General features: G+C 45.5%; 1 protein-coding gene across 2 annotated transcripts in view; it reads right to left on the bottom strand.

Moving 5' to 3' along the window:
- Nucleotides 1-16,214, bottom strand: part of nid2a (nidogen 2a (osteonidogen)) — a 158,424-nt gene that overhangs the window by 72,041 nt on the left and 70,169 nt on the right. For both annotated transcript variants that reach the window (XM_062054011.1, XM_062054010.1), the window contains exons 16-17: nt 14,429-14,575; nt 1,450-1,578 (exon numbers count right to left, since the gene is read on the bottom strand). In XM_062054011.1, the coding sequence (XP_061909995.1) occupies nt 1,450-1,578; nt 14,429-14,575 (276 nt within the window). The remainder of the gene's footprint in view (nt 1-1,449; nt 1,579-14,428; nt 14,576-16,214) is intronic.

The raw sequence follows: 16,214 nt of genomic DNA, 5'->3' as shown, positions 1-16,214 counted from the left end.
TTTTTAAAATTTAAACGGGAATAGCAGATCCATTCTATGTGTCATACTTGATCATTTCGCGATATTGCCATATTTTTGCTGAAAGGATTTAGTAGAGAAAATCAACGATAAAGTTCGCAACTTTTGCTCACTGATAAAAAAAAGCCTTGCCTGTACCGGAAGTAGCGTGACATCACAGGAGCTAGTATTCCTCACAATTCCCCATTGTTTACAATGGAGCGAGAGAGATTCGGACCGAGAAAGTGATGATTACCCCATTAATTTGAGCAAGGATGAAAGATTCGTAGATGAGGAACGTTACAGTGAAGGACTTGAGAGACAGTGATGGACGTATCTTTTTTCGCTCTGACCGTAACTTAGGTACAAGCTGGCTCATTGGATTCCACACTCTCCTTTTTTTATTGTGGATCACGGATTTGTATTTTAAACCACCTCGGATACTATATCCTCTTGAAAATGAGAGTCGAGAACGCGAAATGGACATTCAGTGCCTTTTATCTCCACGACAATACATCGGCGAAATGCTTAAGCTACGAGCTAACGTGATAGCATCGTGCTTTAACTGCATATAGAAACAAAAAAATAAAGCCCTGACTGGAAGGATAGATAGAAAATCAACAATACTATTAAACCGTGGACATGTAAATACACGGTTAATGCTTTCCAGGCTGGCGAAGGTTAACAATGCTGTGCTAACGACGCCATTGAAGCTAACTTAGCAACGGGACCTCACAGAGCTATGCTAAAAACATTAGCTCTCCACCTACGCCAGCCAGCCCTCATCTACTCATCAACACCCGTGCTCACCTGCGTTCCAGCGATCGGCAGAAGGACGAAGGACTTCACCCGATGCGTTTGGCGGCCCAGAGACGTAGGAAGTCAAGGTGAGGTCGGCGGCTAGCGCGGCTAGCGCGGCTAGCGCGGCTAGCGCGGCTAGCGCTCCAACAAAGTCCTCCTGGTTGTGTTGCTGTAGTCCGCTGCTAATACACCGATCCCACCTACAACTGTCTTCTTTGCAGCCTTCATTGTTCATTAAACAAATTGCAAAAGATGTCCAGAATACTGTGGAATTATGAAATGAAAACAGAGCTTTTTGTATAGGATTCTACGGGTACCATAACTTCCGTTACTCGGACTTCGTCACGCGCATACGTCATCATACCGCGACGTTTCAGCCGGATATTTCCCGGGAAGTTTTAAAAGTCACTTTAAAAGTTAACCCGGCCGTATTGGCATGTGTTGCAATGTTAAGATTTCATCATTGATATATAAACTATCAGACTGCGTGGTCGGTAGTAGTAGGTTTCAGTAGGCCTTTAATTATAAACACAAACGTAAATAAAATTAAATAAAATCCAGCCGTGTTCTTTCACTTGAACACACACCTATACTTTTGCCACTCTGAACCAGTTACATTCCGTGTAATGACATGTACATCTTACAACTCACCCACACATGTGCGTCCATCAAAGCCAAATTCATAGCCACTCTGGCACTGGCAGCGATGGCTACCTGGCAGGTTGACGCACTGAGAATGTGCGCCGCATGTCGCCGAACCCTCAGCACACTCGTCCACATCTACTGGGAGAGAGAACTTGTCAGGAAAAGTGTTGACTTGGAAAAGCATGTACACTTGGCAACACTGTATTCCACTCTTGCAATCTTTGTGGTAGCAAAATGACACAGCCACACAGACGCTACCTTCCAACTCGCGTCCAAAGCAGAGTTTTCAAACTGCAAACAAGTCTTTAAATGGTGAAAAGAAGTCAAGTAAAAGCAGATTTATGATTAATATTCACCATGATTTTGTCATGGTGTCCTCATGTTATTTCTTATTTTTAAGCAAGCGCTTTTGGCGCAGGAAGGCAGCGTCTTTCAAAGTGAAAGTAAACAAGCAATAAAACACAACAGCGCCGTCCTATTATTGGAAAAAAGCTCAATGAAAGTATGAACAGATGTTTGGTTGCAAAGGGAAAGGTGAGCCAAAAGTGCTATCATTTGGCCAACTGACACAAAGAGGCACATCACTGCTTTGAAAGATCAACGTAGGACTTCTGTCTGGTTGTATTCATCTTTCTTGATGTGAGGTGTTTTTTGTACCGTACACATTATTTGTTGTGTAGATAGTTAGGCTTTGAAGTTAAATAATCATAATACCTTTTTCACTACATTTATATCTGTGTTTGATAAATGTGTACATTGTGTAGTGGGGTTACATCTTTCACCCAATGAACTTTAGTTAGGGTGAGAGAGTTCCGGTGGGATGGTTTTTGCTGAGGGACAGATATCCTGTGTTGTGGTTGTGGCACTAAAAGGCTACTGCGATATACTGCTCTGTTACTGATAAAAAGACTAAGGGTTAATGTCATTAAAACATCTAGCTCCGTCTTTTGACACTGCTCCTTCAACTCCTGTCCTTACACATTACATTGATTGATTGATTGATTGAGACTTTTATTAGTAGATTGCACAGTACAGTACATATTCCGTACAATTGACCACTAAATGGTAACACCCGAATAAGTTTTTTAACTTGTTTAAGTCGGGGTCCACGTTAATCAATTCATGGTGTACATATTGTGGAGTCTCACCTAAGCACCGCCTGACAGGTAGGCACCTCACAGGGGAGGAGCCAGGGAATGGAGGCAGAGTGGAACACGGAAGACAACGCCCCAGCCTTGGCCGCATCATCGAGGGGCGGTACATTCCCCTGTACCTACTCAATCAGCCTGAAGTGTCACCAGCTGTGCAGCCAGGTGGGGCCCAGCGACAAACCCTTCTTAACTCTGCCTCATTCAAGTCTGGCTCTCCTCTGTGTCAAGGCAGGTGCATCAGGCGGTAAGTGAGACATCCACCATTTCACCACTAAGGACATTATTAGTGAAATGTTTTACTTATGTTGTGTTTCTATTGTTTGATAGGCAATGACCTTTGACCTTTTAAAGAAGAGTGCTGTGTGAAGGACTGAGAGCCCCAGATGGGAGATATTTATGTTTATTAATGGACACTTTAAGTTTGCTACTTCCACACCCCGCCCTTCCTAAAAAGACTTGTGCAATAAATGCCCTTTTCGGCTTGCTGCAAAACCCACTCTGTGTCTTGGTGAGAATCAGGTACCACATATGGTGGAGAATGCGGGCATTCTGATTCACGCCAAGCTCTCATCATGGCACACGCAGAAGCACTGAGTGCTTTGTTAAAAAGCCAAGCTGAACTTCAAAATGCAGTACAAGAGTTAGTAAAAAAATTGCTAAAGATGTGGCTACTACACGGGCACCCGCTGAGGTCCTAACTAAATTATCGGGTGAGGATGATGTGGAAGCCTATTTAGAATTGTTTGAGCGCACTGCGGCTCGGGAGAAGTGGCCAGTAGGGGAATGGGGATCCATACTGGCACCTTTCCTCACTGGAGAAGCCCAACGTGTGTGTAGCGACCTGACATTGGTGGATGCTCAAGACTTCAAAAGACTAAAGAAAGCCACTCTTGCCAGCCAAGGGTGCAGTCTGCCTGCCAGGGCCCACATGTTATCACAACTGGACCTTCCAGCCCAGCCAGCCGCCGAGACCGCAGGTAGCCGCACTGCTCCGCATAACACACCGCTGGCTAACAAGCGAAGGCAACCCTCCCTCCATAGACCGTCTGGTGATTGACCGCTGTATCCGAGCCTTGCCGCCTGATGCACGGAAATATGCCGCACAAGTAAGCCCTCCAACTGTGGAACAGTTGGTGGCCTTATTGGAGAACCACCAAGTGAGCATGGAAATGCTGAGAGCCACTCGGATGGAAACGGCTAGAGCCACCGGGGAAGAGAGGCTAGGCCGCGACCGCCGAAGAGTGCCACCACCAGCGCTGTCCTTACCCCGACCGTGGGGCGCGGCCCCTGAGAGGCCCAGTCTACCCCCACAGAGGAAGTGTTACGTGTGTGGACACCCGGACCACATGTCTTGGGCGTGCCCGGAACGCGACTGTGATGTCTCCATGGCCACGGCCCCCAGCTCAGATGCAGGCAAACCATGCCTCCACACAGGAAGTGGACGACGACAACATGCCAGCCTTCCAGTAAAGATCGGAGGGACTGATGCCCATGCATTGCTGGACAGTGGGAGCGCTGTGACCTTGGTACACGCTGACTTGGCCGGACCCCTCAGCAAAGACACCGTTCCAGTGACGTGCGTACATGGAGATGGCCGCCAGTATCCGGTGAGCTACATACACATTCAGACACCCCGAGGTGAGGCACTGGTACCAGCTGGAGTGGTACCAAACCTGCCTGTTCCACTACTTATTGGGTCCGACTGTGTACTCTGACCGTTACTGGACCCGAGCTACATCCCAGGTGCCATTCCACGGCAGCGTCGTCGCCACAACAATGGACAAAAAGGTACGAGACCGCTTGCGGCCTGCCCCGCGTTTAGGCCCTCGTCAGAGGCCCCACTGAGTGACAGCTCTGCTGAAGAGGAGCGACGGGAGAGCAGGAAGGAGGAGAAGGCAAAAGAGGAAGGGGACCCCTTTGTGGAGTTCCCCATGCCAGAAGAGAGCAGCAACCCTAAAACGGGCGAGTTTGCCACTGCCCAGTGGAATGACCAGAACCTCAGCTGGGCCCGACAGCAAGTCGTGGAAATTGACGGACGGAAATGTGAAGGGGTGAGTGCACTTAATTCACCGTATTTTATGATAAAAAATGGCCTTTTGTATAGAGGGGTGCTAACTAAGGGCGGGGACATAATTGAGCAACTGCTGGTGCCTAAGTCTCATATCTCCCGAGTGCTTTATCTTATCCACACTCATCAGCTGGGAGCTCACCTAGGGGTACAAAAGACGTATGACCGCATAATAACCCGCTTCTATTGGCCCGGTGTGAAACGCGCCATAGAAGACTTTTGTAAGGGCTGTCCCAAATGCCAAAAGAATGCACCAAGACCCACCTATCGAAACCCCTTGGTCCCGCTCCCCATCATCAGCACCCCGTTCTCACGTCTGGCAATGGACATCGTTGGACCACTCCCAAAGTCAGCCAGAGGACATCGCTACATACTGGTAATACTAGACTATGCCACCCGATATCTTGAGGCTGTACCATTACGCACAGCCTCAGCCAAAGCGATAGCACATGAACTGTTTATGATGTTTAGCCGAGTGGGAATTGCGATGAGATTTTAACGGACCAGGGCACATGTTTTATGTCACAAGTGTTAACCATGCTGTACAAATGGCTGAAAGGAAACGCATACGAACCTCTATATATCATCCTCAGACAGATGGCCTGGTGGAACGTTTCAACTGTACGTTGAAGAAGATGCTAAAAAAAGTAGCCGACGAAGACGGGAAAGACTGGGATCACCTCATTCCATATGTCCTCTTTGCCATCAGAGAGGTGCCCCAGGCGTCCACTGGCTTCTCCCCCTTTGAACTAGTCTTTGGCCGACGTCCCCGAGGCGTGCTGGACATTGCGAAAGAGACCTGGGAGAACCAACCCTCGCCACACCGCAGTGTGATTGACCATGTCGCCCAACTACAAGCCCGGGCTCGCAAAATCCATGGCCCATGGTAAGAGAACATATGGAAAAAGCCCAAAGAGAACAGGCAAAAACATATAACAGAGGTGCCACACTCAGAGAGTTCCAAGTTGGGGAAAAAGTGCTGGTATTAGTTCCATCCAGCGAATGCAAGTTCTTGGCCAGATGGCAGGGGCCTTACGAGGTAATTGAGCAAATGGGCCCCGTCAACTACAAGGTAAACCAGCCAGGCCGGCGGAAAGGTCACCAAATTTACCATGTAAATATTCTGAAAAAATGGCATGCGGCAGAGCCGTTGCCAGCTACTGCGTTTTTAACTGCACACTCTCCCCAGACCACTCCCCCGGTACCTATAGGAGAGAACCTCTCCCCGTCCCAAAAGCAGGAGGTGAAGGAACTTCTGGGACGGAACCAGGACCGCCTCTCGGAACTGCCAGGAAGTACCCAGGCGATCAAACATGACATTGAGACCAAACCCGGAAAGGTGATAAGACAAAGACCCTACCGAATCCCAGAAGCCAGACGGGCGGCTATAAAAGAAGAAGTAAAGAAAATGTTAGAACTGGGAGTAATAGAGGAATCCCATAGTCCATGGTCCAGCCCGATTGTTATTGTGCCAAAACCAGACGGGTCCCTGAGATTTTGTAATGACTTTCGCAAATTGAATGAGATTTCACTGTATGACGCTTATCCCATGCCCAGAGTAGATGAGCTGATAGAGCAGCTCGGCCCTGCTCGTTTCGTCAGCACCCTGGACCTGACCAAGGGCTACTGGCAGGTGCCATTGACGGAAAGGGCGAAACCTAAAACGGCTTTCTCCACACCAGAGGGGCTATTCCAATATACCGTCTTGCCGTTCGGGGTCCACGGGGCCCCAGCAACATTCCAGAGGATGATGGACCGAATTCTACGACCCCACCAAGAATACGCAGCCGCCTACCTGGACAATATTGTGATTCACAGCACCAGCTGGTCTCTCCATCTCCAGCATCTGGACGCGGTCCTAGGAGCCCTTAGACGTGCCGGACTGACGGTCAACGCTAAGAAGTGCCGAGTGGGTCTGACGGAGACGGATTATCTTGGCTACACAATAGGAAGAGGCTGCGTGAAACCCCAGGCCCGCAAAGTGGAGCGCATCAGGGAATGGCCCCGCCCCTTGACAAAAAAGCAAGTGAAATCATTTATTGGCCTGGTGTCATATTATCAAAAGTTTATTAAAAATGTCTCTACGATTGCAACACCGCTGTATGAACTAACACGGAACAAACTGCCCCATCATGTCACCTGGACCGCTGAGGCCGAGACGGCCTTCCAGATGTTGAAGAAAGCCCTGTGTGAAGAACCGGTGTTGAAAGCCCCCGACTTCAGTCAGCCATTCATCCTCCACACTGACGCCTCAGGCACCGGCATTGGAGCCGTGCTCGCCCAGCTCGTGGAAGGAGAGGAGCACCCAGTGACATTTATTAGTAGGAAGCTCCAGAGCCATGAGCGAAATTATGCCACAGTAGAAAAGGAGTGCCTGGCAGTCAAGTGGGCCATACACCACCTCTGCTACTACCTATGGGGTAGGACCTTCACCTTGGTGACAGACCACGCCCCCTTGAAGTGGATGTCCACGAATAAGGATCGAAACGATCGCGTCACACGCTGTTTCCTAGAACTACAGAATTACCACTTCACCGTGGAATATCGGCCTGGGAAGGCGATCCCACATGCAGACGCCATGTCCCGGCTATATGAAGAGGACAAAGAAGCTCTCGGACGGACCGACGAGCTTAGGGGGGGGATATGTGGAGTCTCACTTAAGCACCGCCTGACAGGTAGGCACCTCACAGGGGAGGAGCCAGGGAATGGAGGCAGAGTGGAACACGGAAGACAACGCCCCAGCCTTGGCCGCATCATCGAGGGGCGGTACATTCCCCTGTACCTACTCAATCAGCCTGAAGTGTCACCAGCTGTGCGGCCAGGTGGGGCCCAGCGACAAACCCTTCTTAACTCTGCCTCATTCAAGTCTGGCTCTCCTCTGTGTCAAGGCAGGTGCATCAGGCGGTAAGTGAGACATCCACCATTTCACCACTAAGGACATTATTAGTGAAATGTTTTACTTATGTTGTGTTTCTATTGTTTGATAGGCAATGACCTTTGACCTTTTAAAGAAGAGTGCTGTGTGAAGGACTGAGAGCCCCAGATGAGAGATATTTATGTTTATTAATGGACACTTTAAGTTTGCTACTTCCACACCCCGCCCTTCCTAAAAAGACTTGTGCAATAAATGCCCTTTTCGGCTTGCTGCAAAATCCCCTCTGTGTCTTGGTGAGAATCAGGTACCACAATATATACTATCAGCATAATACAGTCATCACACAAGTTGATCATCATCAGAGTATATACATTGAATTATTTACATTATTTACAATCCGGGGGGTGGGATGTGGAGGGGGTTGGGGCGGGGTTTGGTTGATATCAGCACTTCAGTCATCAACAATAATATCATCTGAGAAATGGACATTGAAACAGTGTAGGTCTGACTTACCATGAATTGATTACGTGGACCCCGACATAAACAAGTTGAAAAACGTATTCGGGTGTTACCATTTAGTGGTCAATTGTACGGTATATGTACTGTACTGTGCAATCTACTAATAAAAGTCTCAATCAATCAATCAAAACTTTGTAGGATATGTACAGCGACGTCAGTCCTGCAGAAGTTTCCGAGACTGTACAGAACATCGAACGGTGCAACTCAAAATGCCGGAGTTTTGGGAGACGTCCACAGCAATGTGGTTCGCTCAGGCAGAGGCTCAGTTCACCCTCCATGGTATTGCAGACGATGCCACGCGCTAATACCACGTTGTGTCGGCAGTTGGGAGCTCCATTGCAGTCAGAGCAGTAGCCTGGTGTCTCCTTGCTATTCAGGGTAATGGGGAGAGCAAACCCTCGGGGGATATGGAAATTATGATGAACCTGCTCGGTCTGTAGGAACCCAATTTTCTCTTCAGAGTTCTTTCTGCGACACATGCCACTACACGTCCACACGGCGCTCGCTAATACAGTTATTACTGAGCCACTCCCTCTAGCAGAGGAGGCAGACCGATTCTTCCTGGCCACCCGGCGCTTTACCCCTGACGTGCTGGCTCCGACTCGCGGTCACACGGCCATGGGCTCCAGCGTGCACCCGGCCAGAGGACACACAGACAGCCGTGCCAGCCCAAGGTTGTCTTACTTCTACGCACGTGGTGCCGTGCCCCCTGCAACTACAATACAGCGAGAAGCGCCTCAGTAACGGCTGTGAGTGCGGGCACAAAGAGCTGGCTGCTTTTTGTCATAGACATCCTTTTTGGGCGCAGATTCCTCTGTGACACATGCACCCAGAGGAGCGTCCTGTCAGCTACTGTGAATTATGCCGCTTGCGGGGTGCACAGCCCACTTTTGACGTCCGCAAAGAACACCCCCATCCATACATATGACACAAAGACGGTCACCTGGTGGATGCCATGACCTTTTCCTTGTTTGCGTGTGTCCGAGATGTGTCATATTACGGTCTCTCCAGCTCGCTCTCTAAATGCGACAAATACCAACTAAAGGTTTGCCCGGTTTGACACAACCCACCTTTTCGGCCACCACAAATAAATACGGGGTTGACCACCACAATGAGACCAAAGGCCCCAACCATCCATGCTCTGGCCTAATTGCTTAACCCGGAGAGACTGTCAGCTGGTAAGTACAAATTCGCTAACATGGAATGACTTGGTATCATCCGCAGTTCAGAGAGCCCATGGACCTCGGCTCTCCACATGGTACGGAAGCTAGATGGCGTTTGACGTCCATGCAGCGACTACCGCCGCCTCAATGATGCTACCCCGCCCAACCACTACCCGGTCCACCACATTCAGGACTTCTCTGCGTATCTGGCCGAGAAGCTCCTGTTCTCTAAAGTGGTTCCCACCAACTCCAAGTACACCTTGCAGACATACCTAAAACAACTGTGGTGACTCCTTTTGGGTTGTTTGAGTTCCTCAGTATACCTTTCGCCCTGAAGAACGCGGCTCAATCCTTCCAGCGGCTAATAGACTCAGCGCTTAAAGTCATGCCCTTTGATGTAGTCTACTTGGACGCTGTCCTTGTTGCCAGCTCCTCGGAGTAGGAACACCTGACACACATTAGGGGCCCCTTCACGAGGCTCGACCAGCACAGCCCAATCATTAACCTGGCGAAGTGTTTTTTTGGGGTTCTGTCCATTCAGTTCCTCGGGCACCGCATCAGCAAGGATAGGGCCAACCCTCTGCCGTCAAAGGTGAAAGCAGTTTCCGCCTTTCCCCACCCTCAGCCTAAGAGCTCGAATAATTTCTCTGGATGGTTACGTATTACCACCAATTCATCCATTGGGCAGCCCACGTCATGCACCCACTGTACGAAGCCCTGAAGGGCAGGACCTCTAATCAGAATGTCGACTGGACGGCCGAGAGGGACAAGGCATTCGAGGACACGAAGGCCGGGCCACCATGTTGGTCCACCCATTCCAGGAGGCATCGGTTGCTCTCATGACGGACGCATCCGACTATGCCGTTGGCAATGTGCTGGAGCAGTGGGTGGACGACGCTTGGCATCCGCTTGCCCATTTCAGAAGCCAGCTAGTTCCCAGAGAGCGTAAATACAGTACCTTTGACAGGGATTTGCTCGGCGTCTGGTTGGCAATGTGCCACTTCCACTTCATCTTGGAAGTGAATTTACTGTTTTTGTGGACCACAAACCCCTCACATACCCATGTCCAAGGTGGCCGAACCAACAACACTAGCTGTCGTTCATCTTGGAGTACACCACAGACATTCAACACATCCTGGTCAAGTCCAACGTTGTCACGGACAGCCTATCCAGGGGGAATGTCAGCACGGTGCAGTTAAGTCTGGACTACTTGCCTATGGGTGTGGAACAGGCCTCTGACCGCGAGATTTAGGCACTCATTGTTTCGGACAATGGCGGAAGTCGTAGACGCTGATTTAGGGATCAGGCAATGGTGCAATCTCTTAACTGGACAGCCCAGGCCCCTTGTTCTTGTTGGTTGTCGGCATGCTGTTTTCGAAGTGATCCACAGCCTCTCCCATCCTGGCAGAAAGGCCCCTGCAAGGCTGGTGGACCTGAAGTTTGTCTGGAGGGGGCTGAAGAAGGACGTGTGGGCCTGGGTCGACTCATGTGTGGCCTGTCAGCGCGCAAAAGTGCACGACCACACCAGGGCCCCGTTGGAGGAGTTCGCTGTTCCAATGTTTGAAATTCTTACAAAACAAATTAAAATTGGCCTTTCTGGGATTTTAGGCCCAATGTGCATACATTCTGTCAAAATGAAAAAATAACTAAAGTCATGTAAGGTTGTGTTGAAAAAATTAAACCAACCAAGGCAAAACACTGTAAATCCCAGTGTATTCAGAGAAGCAATTTTTTTTTGTAATTTACGGAAAAATCCACCATTTTCAGCATTTAAATTCATACCTATAAAGGTTCTCATTCATCCAGGTCGTTGTCATCTCAGGGCGTTCAATCGTTCGCAACTGGACTGTTTGGTTTGTCTTGAAAGATGTTTCGCCGCTCATCCGAGTAGATTCAATATTAATGGTAGTGATAGCTTTATGGTAGGATTTAATGCGCATGACGTAAATAAAACTTGCATTGCATGATCAGCAGTCAGAGGTGAGCTTTGTTTACACTTGATCTGACATAATACAATTAGTTCCGGCGTCATGGATGGGCCTGCTGGAGGATATTTATTTTAATTGGGTTTTGTTTTTTTTTACACCGGAGCAGGTAAAAACGGCGTGGCGCAGTTGGGAGAGTGGCCGTGCCAGCAACCTGAGGGTTCCTGGTTCAATCCCCACCTTCTACCAACTTCGTCACGTCCGTTGTGTCCTCGAGCAAGACACGTCACCCTTGCTCCTGATGGGTCGTGGTTAGCGCCTTGCATGGCAGCTCCAGCCATCAGTGTGTGAATGTGTGTGTGAATGGGTGAATGTGGAAATAGTGTCAAAGCGCTTTGAGTACCTTGAAGGTAGAAAAGCGCTATACAAGTATAACCCATTTACCATTACCATTTAAAAATATGATGATAAGTTCAGTTAAGTGCAGTTCAGTTCAGTTTCAGTTTATTTCGAACATGCATACAATACAATATAATGCATCACACAATTCCAGTTGTTTTATTACAGCACGTTCGAAAAGGAGTAGGAAGAAGCAGAGCTTATTTAATCGTACTCCTTTACATACCGTAGCAATTTTATCCAATGTCCTTGTTCTCTGTAACAGAACAGTGAACAAATAAATAATACATAAATAATATACCATAGTAAGCAAACAAATACATAAATAATCTTTGTCTCATTAAAAAAAAAAAAGGGTTCAAGATGTTCATAATTCTTGTTTTGTGTACTTTGTGAACACTTGTAGTTTGAACAGTCTCTTAAACTGAATCATATTGGTGCTTTGTTTGATTTCTTTGGTTAATCCATTCCATAATTTTATTCCACATACTGATATACTTAAGGTTTTAAGTGTTGTACGAGCATACAAATGTTTTAAATTAGATTTTCCTCCAAGGTTATATTTCTCCTCTTTTGTTGAGAAGAATTGTTGTAAATTCTTGGGTAGCAGGTTATAGTTTGTAAGTAAGCAATCAAAACAAATGCACATTGAATGATAACACAATTCACTGACATGTTAGTTGAAGTATAAATACTAGACAAAATGTTGACAGAACCAAATCCAATTACAATTAATTTTGCCTTGTCGAATGTATCCAATCACAGCTCTTTAATGACGTACATTGAAAGAGGGGTGGGGGTTAGTTATGAACATTACCATGAATTGATTAACGTGGACGCCGACTTAAACAAGTTGACAAACTTATTCGGGTGTTACCATTTAGTGTTCAATTGTACGGAATATGTACTGTACTATGCAATCTACTAATAAAAGTTTAAATCAATCAATCAAAAATAACAGCCAATCAGATGCTTTTTCTTGTCAGATGAAGACGTCGACACCAAAACCAATATATGTAGCTTTGACATGTTCCACATGGTAATATGTGTACACCTGGGAGAAAGCGAAAAGTGCACATTTCATTTTTACTGCTATGATGCCATTAACAGGCGAGTCATCGATCGTGATATCGACTAAACTGTAAATTAAATTTATAATTTGCTGCCATCGGCTTTCTGGCTTTGTCTGTCCACAACTAATCACTATATGTTAGACATATGGTTATAGTCAGGGTATGTGTTACTATTTAAGCCTTTATCATAAATTACAGAGTTGGCCATTTCTATGGTTATATTGAGATTGTAAAAGACTGTTACTGATGTGATGTTAATGTGCTAAAACCTCTTTCTTGTTTAGAAGCTACATACAATAATAACTGCTCTTTGTTCATGCACATAATAAATATTAATCAGGTGTTTGGATGTATTCGTTCAAGAGAGTTACATATATGATAATGAAGTACATATACTGTACTGTTTACGTGTTGAAGTACCCTTTATACCCGTAAGAGAGTTACATATATGATAATTAAGTATATACTGTACTGTTTACGTGTTAAAGAACCCTTTAAAAAGCTGAAATCAACCCCAAACGATATTTTAGTGATTAGGAATAAAATTTGGTTATTGACACATTACATCAGTGGATCTCCTACGTTTAATCTAGTAATGTATGCACAGACAGATGAGACGTGTCAATATTAAAATATTAATTTGAATCCCTTTTGGCAAGTACAGGGATTTAATGAATACATCCGAACACTTGAATAATATTTATCATGTGCAGTTAATATTGTCTGTAACTTTTAAACAAGAAATAAGTTGTAGCACATCAATCTTTTACAAATAATGCTTTAGAAATGGCCAACTCTTTCATTTTTTGGAAACGATAAAGGCTTAAACAATTTCGAACACATATCCTTACAATAACCACAAATATAAGTGTTTGCCTTACATGTAGTAATTAGTTGTGGAAAGACAAAGCCCCAGAATTGCAACTTTAACAAGCATGCAAGCTCCCGTCAATATTTTGCTGCCCCCCAGAAAAATGTAATGCCCGCCATTAAATATTTTTCTGCAGCCGGTTCTGCAAATCAGTAGTAGGTGATCAATACCTCCTGAAGTCATGGAGCTACCAAAAAAAAAACACATGTGGAACACACATTGGTACTGTACCACAGCGACTAAACAAATATTTAAATAAATACATTCACAAAATGCAAATTAAGAGAACTTCCTGAAACACATATATATTATGGAGAGTAGCATCATGGTCATAGTGTCAGATTGTCATAAATAGCCATTTTAGGGGCACAGTATCTCAATTAATCACAACATTATACCATTTGTGGGTGTAATCCAAGAATATTACCCCGCAAAAGGCAAGGCTTACTGTAATCGGTTTATTAGGTGCGATATAAAAACAAAGGCATAGGCAAACCTAATAAAAACAACTGAAAGGGTTAAGGTAATTACTGGTGCTTTTAGTGCATGTACATTACTTGTTTGCAAGTACAGTAAACCTGGAACGTATAGTCTGCCTACTTAGTACTGTAAAAGACTTTGTGATTATGCAGCCAGGGAGAGACACTGGGGCCCAGTCATGGGAACCGTAGCAGTGCCTGAGGCTTTTCTTATGCCGTCAGACATGCTGCTGCTCTAATGACAGACCACAAACAAGCTTCAAGCGATGGAAGTTAACTACATCATTAAACATGAGAAGGAGGTTGAGTGGGACAGACGGGCAGGAGGTATGACTCCTTCCATACCAACACACTCCATGGACAGATGTTTAAAGCACTGACATTGTGCATCGAGCCCTTGTGTGAGACGGACACTATTCCGTCGAGACCTCTTCAAGCAAAAGGGAGTGGTAGGTTACGTACCGTAGCAGTTGTGTCCGTCCCCTTTGTAACCAGTTGCACATCGGCACTGGAAAGCTTGGCCCTCGAGTGGAATGCACTGTGCCGTGGTGTCACAGTCGTGGCTTCCATCATAGCAGGGGTGACGCACCTCTGGTCCCGTCGGCCCCGCTGAAACAAAATAATCAATGTTATCTCAACATTGTGACCATTTACAGTATAAACAATGTTGAGTAGTGAATGGCAGTGATAAAAGAATGCAAGGATAGAAGGCTGGGGTGTCCAACGTGCGGCCACAGGGCACATTTAAAAAGTAAAATAAACAAATAAAACTAAAAAGAAACACCAGCAAAACTTGGTGGAAAATAAGGAGAAAGGCAAGAAAAAGTTGATGTTGATATGAAATGTTGATAAGAAAACTAATAGTCGGTCATGCTGGACCAACTCATCAAGTAGTGTTTTCTATAAATTAATTTATATGGCTGGCCAAAAATAAATTTGGCACAACACTATTTGGTGCTGCCATTTCGCCCTCACCTATAAATACATTAATAACGGGACTGTCTCTGAATGTCGCTCGTCATTACAACTCTGGCATCGTAATCAGAATTGCCAGCTTAGCAACATTGTTGCTATATTTAGCAATATTCAGAGCATTCTACATTCTACAGTATGTTAAAAAACAAAACTGACCAGCAACAAATCCAGCAATTTTTTCTGATCTTATTGGACACTTTCTAAAACTCCTACATGAAAGTATGCATTGCTATTCTCAACAAGCTGGGGGTGCTGATGTGGGCCACTGCCTCATCTAAAAGCACTCACAGTCTGTCAGCACTCTGTCGAGTTTGTGATATTAAACAAACCCACAAAAAGAAGCCACAGAAGAAAGTTAATTAATATATATATATATGTATATATATATACATATATATATATATATATATATGAGCATACAGTATTTTTTTTAACTTTTCATGTGTCATGATCGGCCTTCGCTGAAGTAGAACCCCAACGCAGAGTAGAAAGAACAAAAAATAATAACAAAAAGCGCACTCAAGGAGTGAGAAAAAAAACACTAAGGACGCACACAGTAGGTGTGGAAAGGAACAAGTAAACATTACACGGGAGCGCCGGGGCAAAGCCACAGGAACAAGAATGTGAGTGGAGCCAAACCAGAAGAGATGAACATGACTGGAAGGGTGAAGCATCAGGAATCAACTGGTGCTGATTGGATTAACTAGAGCGCTTAAGTAGTCAGGTAGGTAATAGGTATCAGGTGTGCGCGAAGGTGGCTCTGCCCTGTAGCCCGAAAACCAGGCACTGCAACAAATGGCCAGGAAGGTCATGACATCATGAACTTTAATGTTTTGTGCCCAAAAAAATTAGATGCACATGTGTCATGGCCAGTTATGCTGATAATGATGAAAATGGAATTAAACAAGAAAAACAAATCTTTGGATTGGACTGGTAAAATAAATAAAAAATAAAAAAGTTTGAAGACTTTAACACTATTTTAATAATATGATATGTTGCCGCTAACAAATATGTATAATATATTCGCATATTGATGGTTTTAGCCTTTTTCGGGAAAAAAAATCTAAAATCTAAATTTAATTTGATTTACGTAACTTCTTACGGGAAAATTTGCTTTGTTTTTTGTCGGACCTTTTGAAAAAAATTAGTGACAAATATCGAGGAACCAGTGTAACAATAATGTGAAATATAATGGAAATGTAATAATAACAAAACATTAGGACACTTTTAAACATATAAATAGTCCAGCACTGAAAACTTGCCAACTGTTGCA

This window comes from Entelurus aequoreus, linkage group LG07 (assembly GCF_033978785.1).
Source record: "Entelurus aequoreus isolate RoL-2023_Sb linkage group LG07, RoL_Eaeq_v1.1, whole genome shotgun sequence".
NCBI classification, from domain to species: domain Eukaryota; kingdom Metazoa; phylum Chordata; class Actinopteri; order Syngnathiformes; family Syngnathidae; genus Entelurus; species Entelurus aequoreus.
The sequence above is the reverse complement of the archived record's forward strand: the minus strand, read 5'-3'. Positions and strand labels throughout refer to the sequence as shown.